We start from the raw sequence: 10,289 nt of genomic DNA on the forward strand, positions 1-10,289 counted from the left end.
CACACAATCGGTCAGATCTGAAAGATAAATGTGATTACCAATAGGTCTGGTGGTAACCAGACAGCGTTAAAATGACAGAATTTCGTTGGCCTTCATTGTTCTGAATTTCCCTTGAAATATATGATACTGGTAACCTACTTCCACTTAGCCTGCCTCAAATAAAAATTGTCTGAATAATCTTCCCTATACCGTTATGGTAACTGTACTTTTTCAATAAATGAACCTAGTATTTTATAGGTTCAAAGAGACACAAAATCTCGTTTTTATTCATTCCCCTGGTAGTCTGTTTTGATCAAATAGAAACAGAGGCCTACCTCTAATTCTGGCCTCCTTCCAATAATGGCCTGGACCAAGATGTACCTTAGTGAAATAAAGGCCTCGTCCTATATTAGAGGATTTAGGGTAAATAAACTGACTTGAATTGAATAGAAGAGAATTCCTGAAAAACTAATATCTGTTCACAAATTGTGTTCTCCAACAGGTTAACTTCTTAGACTTAGAGAACTTTATTGCCATGATGTATACACAGAGTGTATACAAAACAAAATTTCATTTTGTGCAGTTTAGAAGTGAAATGAACATTTCCATTTTATAAAGTACATCAAATGTAAACAGTGTAGGAGAAAAACATGGTGCAAAAGGCATTGATGTGGAAGTTGAGAGCAGTGCAAAAACAAGAAAAATATATATGGTTTGAGTTGAGTTCTATTTGGTTTGATGTTATCAGTGTGATGCAGAGTCCCAATTTGTCACTTGATTTAGAGTTTTTGTTCAACAGTTCAGCAGTCTGATGGCAGCAGGGGAAAAACTGTTATAGAACCTGCTGGACCTGCAGCGGATGTAGCAACGCCTATTCCCAGAGGGCAGCAGGGAGAACAGTCCATGGTAGAGTTATGAGGGGTCGCTGATGATGTTATGGGCTCAGGATAGCGAGGCGATTAAATGTCTTTAATGGAGGGGAGTGGGGTCCCGATGATCCTTTCTGCTGTTCTTACCACTCTTCTCATGTTCTTCCAGTCTGAGGCGCTGCAGTCTTCACACAACACAGTGAGACAGCTGGTCAGAATGCTCTCTATGGTGATTCTGCAAAAGGTTGTGAGGATGGGTGGTGGCAGGTGGGCTCTCCTCATCCTCTGCAGGAAGTACAAGCGCGTTTGTGCCCTTTTGACGAGTGAGATGGTGTTCATAGGCCAGTTGAGGTTAACTGTGATGTGCACCTCCAGAATTTTTTATGCTGCTGACCACCTCTACAGCTGAGCTGTTGATGAGCATGGAGCGTGGTTAGGTTGCTTCTGCCTGAAGTTGACAATGATTTCAATTCAGTTTATTTATCTAGTGCCAACTAGATAAATATCCAACTTCTATAAACAAAGGTGTTGATGGCAGCAGCACAGCTGATATTTCTCTCCAGGATGGTGTCACAGCCAAACAGGAATAGACGAGGCAAAGCTACTATGAGAAAGCATAACGTTAGAGATTGAACTAGCAGATTCTGCAGAGTAGGAGAAGGGATCTCCTCTGTCTTCTCCACGTTCAGGATGCTCCACCTCCTCTATGTAGTCCTGGTTGTTGTAGTCTCTGATGAGGCCCACCACCGTGGTGTCGTCTGCAAACTTAATGATGTGATTGGTGGTCAACCAGGGGATGCAGTCATCAAAGTGAACAGCAGGGGGCTCAGGACGCAGCCCTATGCACAGAGCTAATGACATCAGAGGTGTTCTGTTCAACACAAGGGGGCGGGAGGTCATTGTAGTCTGTGATCGCTCGTTTGCCTTGCCATATCCTCCTGGATTTGCCGTTATCGTGGAAGAGATTCTGGACCTCCCTGCTGTGGTTCTCCTTTGCTGATCTGATGGCACGGTTCAAGTAGGCACGCGCTGTCCTCAGTGCCTCTTTGTCACCAGACTTGATGGCTGAGTTCCATGCTTTTAGTGATTTCTGAACCTCCACATTCATCCAGGGTCATTGGTTGGCCCGGGTGATAATGTTCTTTGTGGTGCTGCAGTCAATCTATTTGTTGAAGTAGGCTGACACAATTGTGGCATACTCATCAATATGTATCTTGTTTTTATAGGTTGCTGCAGCTTTGAACTTGTTCCAGTCCCAGCATTCAAAACAGTCCTGGAGTGTCTCCACGTCCCCCACTGTCCACACCCTGACCTGCTTCACTGCTGGTTTAGTGAACCTGATGCAACCCAGTCTCATTTTCCTATGAGACTGGGTTGCCTGATGAGCTGTTGGCCTGTATGTAGAAATTAGCATGACAGATAGGTGATCTGATGACCTGAGGTCGGGGTTGGGGGCTGCTATGAATGCATCTTTAATGTCAGAGCAGGTTAAGTCAGTGTTCTGACCCCGAGTTGCAAAGTCCATATGTTTGTAAAATGAGGGAGCAGAGCCATCAAGTTAGCCTGATTAAAATCCCCAGCAAGCAAAAGCTTAGATATGATCTATTTAGCAGTATCAATTTAAATGGGACTAAAGAAAATGCTGGCACACTTTAAATGGTTTTATTCTTTTATAAGAATAGGAAAACTGTGTATAACGTGCTTTCAACACGACTATTATTCATTGGTTAGTGTTTTAAAAGCCCAGTAATGACCAATTAGTTAAGATCTTGAACATGGATTTTGTTATTTTAACATGCAGAATACTTTATGAGCTGGAACCCACATTATCAGGCTCTGAATAAAACAGTTAAAAGTGTATTTTATTAAAAATCACTCATCTGTGTAGTTGGTAGAAAGGGTAAACAAGGCATTAGCATCATTAGAAGTTAGCAGAAGTTAGCTTTAGACAATATATCCTTTAGTACCAATAATTCACAAAATTACTCTTATAAAATCATAATACCTTTCCTTAAAAACTTCGACTAAAGATTAGTTATTGTATCTAGATTTACCATCGAAATGACAAAAATGCACTATAATTTAAGCATCTTAGACCAAAGAGGCAAGCATGGTATGAATATGGTGAGTTTTTATTTTTATTTTAAAAATTAAAAAGGTTTGGCACAATATAATCTGAAGGCGATCCATCGATGAATCCCTTCCCGTTGTCATCCACAAACCAGCACAGGACGTCCTTTCCGATTTTCACATCCCTGCTGAAATCTTTCTCCAGGTGCCTTCAGTGTGTTTGGATAAAAAAAAAAAAAGAATGATCAAATTGTCCTTCTTTTTTGTGTCATGATCTTGGCACTGATGACTGGCTTAATCGCTAACTCCATTTACCTGTCTAGCTCTGCCCGGTTTTTAGTCACTGCTCATCTTATCCTCCTGCTTCTGCCTCTATTTAAGGTACTTGCATCTAGTTATCAGGGCCAGATTATTCTTGTTCTCTCTTGCCAGTGGTGAGAGCTTTTTTAGTGTACCTTAGTGTTTCTGATTACCTGATGGTGACCTGTTCTGCCTCTCATCCACTGAGCCTGCCTTTTCCTGTCTGAACGGGAACGTCTGTCTGTCTTGTCTGAATACTGGGTCCTTTGTTCTGGGTCATGACATTTTCAGGTGAACATTTTACATTGAAGGTTTACCTGGTTACATTGAGGGTTTGGCCTTTAATGTACATAACTGCATCCAGTCTTTCCCCAAATTCTCCAGGATACAAATCTGTTAATTCAAACTCCACTCCATGGTAGAACTGACCTGGGGAGTACAAAGAGGAGTTAGTCATCACCATAAAGAGAAACGTATTTACACCCAACCACCAACACTGAGGAGGGCCACCAGAGAATGTTCTCCATGAACAACTGAAGAAATTAACCCTGTCAAAGACAATAAAGGTGTAGATCTTCTCCACTATATTTGGCTCCTTCCAAAAATAGCAAATTGGGGGCAACATTTAAAAAGCATTTGGAAAAGCATCAGCGGTAGCCATACGGACTGCTATCTGAATAGTGCTGACAGAAAGGAAGAGGAAGCAAGATGCTTCCTATTGGCAGTTCAGTCAGCAGCAGGACCTCCTGACATTCTAAACCAGTCCGGTTTCAATATACGTGTCCGAAGCTCCTTCTTTAGCTTTGTCTTCTGTTAACCCCATAAAAAAGGTAAATGGAAAGGAAATAGGAACAGCAGGTAGGTGCTATAATATGAGGTTTTCAGAAGAAGCCATTGAGTCCGTCCTGACCTCCTTCATCGCCACCTGGTAAGCTGCGGCCACGACCAGGAATAAAGGCAAGCAGCATATTGTTCACTCTACTTAGAGAGTAATCGGCTGCAATCACTGTTTACCCCCAGGACTCCGAAGCAAGTAGGAAAGATTGTAGCTTACCCTTCCCACCCAGGGCACAAATTGTTCCAGACTCTCCTTTCTGGCAGGAGGCTGTGGTCCAACAGGACCAAAATATAATGCCACCAAAAAAAGCAGCAAGTCTCATTAACAAGGCTTTAAGTCATGCTTTCCTCTTTTGAATAATACATGAATGATCATAAATGTAAATAGTATTTAATTTTATATTGTTGTTATTGTGTATTTTTCATGTCTGCAACTTAGATTTTTTTTTTCCTGAAAAAGCTTTACTTTTTTCTTCATTGTTTTATTATTATATATTATGCACATTATATATTTCTACATTTTCGTTTTTAAAAAAAACCTTTTTTACTTACCAATAAGTCCATGAACAGTAGAGGATAAATGATGACTGTCCAGGGTGTAGAAACCAAGGTAGTCTTGTTGGAAATGGTGTTTCTTCCAAATCTTTGTGTGTTTGATTATCATAAATTTAACTGAATGCCGCAGCATTACTGTGAGAGTGCAGTTGTTGGTCAGTCTGAGGACCAAACTGGATAAGAGAAGAAAATAGTGGAGACCCAGCTAAAAGAATGACAATAAATATTATTTTCTTTTGGACTCCATTGACTCCAAAGTAATATTACGCACCTGGCTTCTTTAATAGAGGCCGCATCAGACCACTTCAACCTAATCTGCTTTCCATTGTTGAAGACTAAGATATCATCAATGCTTACATCCAGCTTTACACCCAGCTTTTGGTGGTTGACACTAAAACGACCAAAGTAAGTGTTGTTCTTAGCATCAGCGGAGAACTTCTTTTTGCCAATGATTTGTCCATTCACGAAAAAACCTAAAAATGATTCACAGGAGTTATTAATAGTTCTTTCCTGTATCTCACATGAAGTAAATGTGTTGGTGAGGGGAATGCATGCAAGACCCAAATCAAACCTGATTTCTTGTCTTTGACTAGGTTGTAAATGGTTCCTGGTTTGTCATTGATATTGAAACACAAAGCGTCGCCTCTGTCTGGAAGTTCTATCATGAAATGAGGATCTCCATCCACTGCAAAAACAGCACCAACATTTTTGAATGAAGGACCTGAAACTTAAATGCACTGTATGAAAAGGCAAACCTTTTTTATTTTCTTAGAATTACCAAAACAATTCTTTGTTTGACAAATGGTTCATACTTCATGTATATTTCAACAAGATAGTCTGTTTAACATTTTGGACTATTTCTCCTGAAAGCATGGCTGTAATGTGGGTCAAATCTTTAAATGTTAACTGGCCTGTGCTTATATAGCATCTTTTCAATGTGGTTCTTTGAATATTGGTAACTTCCATGCATAGTGGCCATCCTGCCCATGTAGCTAAATTACGTTGTGGGTAATGACACCGTTTCAACAATTTAGCTGACCTCTTCACAAGGGTTTGGTTTTTTTTGCTGTTTATTTTACAATTTTTACCAACTGGCCTCCATCTCTGAGAGACAGAACCTGCGTTCTTCCTGAAAAGTGCAGCTAAATATGATTATTAAAATAAAAGTAGAAAGTTTACTAGTAGGTTTATGGTGTAAAAAGGAAAACAAGTTTTCAGGGTCATTAAGATAAGTCAGACACAAAGAATTTTGGAAAAACAGAAAAGATACATAAGTAAAAAGACTTTCAAAAAATAGTGGCGGATTTGAGGCTTACCATTACCCTGAACTCGGTTTGAGGCAGGTTTCCGTTGGTTTAAGTCAGGTGGATTGCCTGTTTCAGAACACAAATGTGGAGAAGTTAATAAAAATATTTTCTAGCATTATGGCTGGAAAAGTGTAAATGGGCCTTACGTCCGAGTTCTACATTTTGACGCTGGTCTGAAATTGAGGCTTACCATTACCCTGAACTCGGTTTGAGGCAGGTTTCCGTTGGTTTAAGTCAGGTGGATTGCCTGTTTCAGAACATAAATGTGGAGAAGTTAATAAAAATATTTTCTAGCATTATGGCTGGAAAAGTGTAAATGGGCCTTACGTCCGAGTTCTACATTTTGACGCTGGTCTGAAATTGAGGGAAAACAACAGAATACATAAAGCAATCAATCATTTAGGCATCAAAGACAAAAAATTATGTAAAATGCCTCGTGTAAATTACCTTCAGTCAGTTTATCAGCAATGAAAGTTTTCTCGGTTTCAGGCTTGGTCACCACCATGGAGGTGAGAGGAGTGACAAAGTTGTACCTCAAAGACATGCTCAGAGCCTTAGCTAAAGCTTGATCTTTTTCCTGCTCAGAAGCAATGCCACTGGTAGAGGAAAAAATGAAAGAGGAAGGCAAATGTAGGATTTTTTTTGTTTGTTTTGTTTTTCTGTATTGTTTAGCCAATATAATTCTGACAATAGATGTGCTGAAGCTAGATCATAGCCCACCAGATTTCTTTTCTCAAGCAGACCATTCTAACTGTTACCATAAGGTTCTGCTTTGTACTTGCATATACAAAATTGAGATAAAGCTTTCAGATCAACAGGTATTCCTTAGATATCAATGTGTGTGGAAGGCAAAACCTATGATGATTAAACAACGTTATTCAGGGTGGTATATACCTGTAGCTGCAGCTTAGTATTTAGTATTACTATGCATGGGCATGCTTGGGCATGTATAATAAAGGATTTATTAAGTTACTTCAGTAGGAACATATCCTTAGTAGCATGTGAGACTCCCCTTACATGGCCCACAATTGACAAAGAGGCAATCCTGGCCTCAGATATCAAGAGACACCCCGGATCATTGGCATACAAGGAGGGAGAGAAGGATGGCTGCATCCACCAGAGAAGGCCCGACAAGAGCATCCAGTGCTCTGCCCCTGAGAGGCCAACCCCAAAGGAGCCCAGTCCCCGAGCGGTCCGACCACAGAGGCCTCAGTGCTTACAGTAGCTCCCATGGGGCCACGGCATAGGCTTGCCACCTTGGCCGAGCCAATGCTTAGCCAAGGTGGACCCACATGAGAGATCAGGGTTCTGAGACCTGCGGACGCATCATCCCCTTGTAGGTACCCCAGAGGGCCAGGAGTCCTAGCCCTAACAGACAGTTTTACTCCCAGAGACTTGCAGCAGAAAATGCAGCAAAACGTGTTTCTATAAAGTGGTGTTTGGCAAGATGTGAATAACTTGTAAAACTCGTTAAAACACTGCATGATTCACAATATAAAAACAGGTCCAGAAAATGTTTTAAGTGGCCTGTTTGACTAACAAGTTTTATTTATGGTAAATGGCCTAAATAGTGCAAGTATACAACTTTTTCAAACCTTTTCTCCAACTGTTGCTGGATGGTAAGATAAGCCCACAAACGCTCAGTGAAATCACCAAAGATGTATTCCTCTTCTGGGTATACCATATCCCAGCTAAGCACACCAGCCTTTCCTTGTTCATGAATTTCCCCTTCAGCCTTTTTAGAAAATAAATTAAAAGACATGTTAAGAAAAACATGTTCTAAAAAGCTAAACCTGTTACAGTAAGGGCTTTTTGTTTACTGTTTGGGTAATATGTTCATTTCTCACCCCTTGGCCTGACACCTCAACCAAAAAGTTATCCATGAAGCTGTCATTCAGTCGACCTGCCACCACAATTTCTGAGCCATTGAACAGCCGACTGTATTGGGTCTCTGTCAAAGAGCTCACTGCATTGTCAGGATAACGCATCTCCACCTCTGAAAGAAGAGGACTGGAAACTTCCTCATAGAAACCCTGCGTAGTTTAAAGTTCACAATTACAGCCCATAGTATCACAGCTCACAAGTTCAGATACTCTGCTCAGCGTGTGCTCTTCTAAATTCGACGTCATACTTTGAGTTGAATGGCAGCATCTGAACCAGTGAAGATTCTTCTGGCGATTCCCTTGTTTTCCCTGCTCATCACATCCAGGAAGGAGTACTCCACATAATTACCAAATCCCAGACAGAACAAAGACATTTTTCCTCCGATGGCAGTACGAACATTCTCCTGGATTTCCCATATGTTTTTCGTTCCTGCAAGTGAACAAATACATTTATTAAGAAGATCTTGCATCCAAGACTTCTTAGGTTTTCTCAAAGTGCCTCTCAAGATTGTTAGGAGTCTACCGGAAATATATCTGTAAAGCTATTGTGCAAACATTATGAGAAAACCTGGGGGGGCTTTCCAACTGTTTATTTAATTTATTCTTAATTTATTTCTTGTTTCTGAGATGTAGTTAGGGCGGACTCACCAATGTTTGGCATCCCGTCAGTTAGTAATATAATCATATCTACACTTCTCTCTGGAAAGGTTTTCTCTTCCCTTCCTTTTTTCAGTGTGTGCACTGCGCTCAAAACAGCACCATTTATGTTTGTTCCTGAAAGATAATTAAAATAAAAAGTTTTTGTAAATATTCAAAATGTATCTTTTCAGAAATGTGTTAAGAGCTTCAGTAAGTATAATGCCATTCCTTTATAGACAAAATAACAATACAGTAGGACATATGATGCCGAGAGGCGCAAGAGCTGTAAATACGCAAACGTCTTAAAAACACAAAAATTGGGCTGGAAAACACAAAAATGTTGACAAAACACAAGACACTTTTAAAGAAAAACAGGAGTGCTGCATTCACAGAAAGCAGTGAAAATGAATGTGAAAAATGTGCTGTCAATGAATGATGCAAAGGGGGAAAAGCCAAGAAAAGAAAAATGCAGCAAGTAGAAAAAGATTTGGTAAGTTAGGAAAAGCTGCAAATGAGCTCAGCATAACAGAAGTGCTCCAGACCACAAGAGGGAGTGGACCATCAGCTCACATGGGACAATGAGCAATTGAGAGAAGGAATATTAGTCAAAGTCACATTTAATTTACTTTATTAAGATTCAGTTGAAATAAAGAAAACTGACGTAAAAATTATCTTCACCTCCTTGGGCCCTAATTGACTTGACATAATTGATGGCTTCTGAAACGCTTTGCTTCGTTGCCCTGGTGAGTTGTTCCCTCCAGTAAACATTGCTGCTTTCAAACTCAGTTATGGTGAAGTGGTCATCTTCATGAATTTCATTCAGAATGGACTGCATGGCTTCCTTTGTCTGTAAGAAAGTTATTTTCATTTACTTTCAGCAAGGGTGAATTGCTTTTTTTCATTTTAAAACAGGGATCTCAATTAGCTTTTTATGACTGAACAACACTGAGACTTGCTCGGTTTTCAAAAGTCACGCAGGGCTTTTTTCTATGATCGGCCTTGCTTGTTTTGTGCAGCTTTTGGCCAATTTGGTGTTTCATAGTTGAGTGGTAAGTGCTGCCGCACGCTTTGAACAATCGCTATCATGGGCGTCTTATCTCTTCCTTTTTCTGCCGCAGCCCTTGTATTCTTGGGACCCATGAAGAGGCTCGATTCGATCGACTGGTGGCAAGATCTACTGTTGATGGCAACTGATTTTTGGATGTGGCTTTTCAGGCGGACAGTCCGGATTTTCATTGCACTGTCCGGCATCCTCCGCTACACCTCCGCACGTCACCGCCCACGTACGTCTTCTCCGTCCTTCACTGCCAAAATATGGAGCTGAGCTATTTTTTACTCCGGTCCGGCCAGTTCAAGTCTGCTATTGTAATCGCACCAAACAGGAAAAAGAACATCGAGAAGATCTGGTGTGTCAAATTAAATTATAGTAAAAACAGATCGGTATCTAGAAATTAGAGCATAGTTTGTATATATTCCCAAAAACTAAGAGCAATTAATCAAATAATTGGATGCAGACTATTGGTGCTTCAACAGACCAGGAAGAAGTTGTGAGATTCTAGAGGGAATCTCACAACTTTAAAAGAAAATTCGTATTGCAGGAATGGATGAAAAGAAAATATTTGGGCAGAAACTGAACATCTGCTGGATGATGGTGGGGATTTTTTTTTTAATATGTCATATTAAATTAAGCGTTCACAGGGTTTATACAGGAATGAGGAACTCTAATTTAATGCTCTTTTAATGCTATTAGAAATAATTTTAATACTATCAACAAGTACCATGTACACAAGTTATTAGGTCACATGAAATAAGGAGCTGTAAGCACAGTTCCATGACTCAAGTTTGTATAT

At 40.2% G+C, this 10,289-nt stretch overlaps 1 protein-coding gene across 5 annotated transcripts in view; it reads right to left on the reverse strand.

Moving 5' to 3' along the window:
* Nucleotides 1–2,983: 2,983 nt before the first annotated feature.
* The window catches only part of LOC107102350 (inter-alpha-trypsin inhibitor heavy chain H3-like), a 26,485-nt gene continuing 19,179 nt past the window's right edge, over nucleotides 2,984–10,289 (reverse strand). For 3 of the 5 annotated variants that reach the window (XM_015401619.1, XM_015401617.1, XM_015401622.1), the window contains 14 exons: nucleotides 9,118–9,286; nucleotides 8,449–8,574; nucleotides 8,049–8,230; nucleotides 7,765–7,950; nucleotides 7,513–7,652; nucleotides 6,365–6,513; nucleotides 6,245–6,271; nucleotides 6,108–6,164; nucleotides 5,927–5,986; nucleotides 5,182–5,295; nucleotides 4,882–5,083; nucleotides 4,608–4,783; nucleotides 3,536–3,647; nucleotides 2,984–3,127 (listed from right to left, as the gene is read on the reverse strand). In XM_015401619.1, the coding sequence (XP_015257105.1) occupies nucleotides 2,992–3,127; nucleotides 3,536–3,647; nucleotides 4,608–4,783; nucleotides 4,882–5,083; nucleotides 5,182–5,295; nucleotides 5,927–5,986; nucleotides 6,108–6,164; nucleotides 6,245–6,271; nucleotides 6,365–6,513; nucleotides 7,513–7,652; nucleotides 7,765–7,950; nucleotides 8,049–8,230; nucleotides 8,449–8,574; nucleotides 9,118–9,286 (1,836 nt within the window). In that variant the 3' untranslated portion in view covers nucleotides 2,984–2,991. The remainder of the gene's footprint in view (nucleotides 3,128–3,535; nucleotides 3,648–4,607; nucleotides 4,784–4,881; nucleotides 5,084–5,181; nucleotides 5,296–5,926; nucleotides 5,987–6,107; nucleotides 6,165–6,244; nucleotides 6,272–6,364; nucleotides 6,514–7,512; nucleotides 7,653–7,764; nucleotides 7,951–8,048; nucleotides 8,231–8,448; nucleotides 8,575–9,117; nucleotides 9,287–10,289) is intronic. The other 2 variants (XM_015401618.1, XM_015401621.1) reach the window with 2 other exon arrangements.

Source organism: Cyprinodon variegatus, unplaced genomic scaffold (genome assembly GCF_000732505.1).
Source record: "Cyprinodon variegatus isolate N-32 unplaced genomic scaffold, C_variegatus-1.0 Scaffold1238, whole genome shotgun sequence".
In the NCBI taxonomy this organism is placed as follows: Eukaryota; Metazoa; Chordata; class Actinopteri; order Cyprinodontiformes; family Cyprinodontidae; genus Cyprinodon; species Cyprinodon variegatus.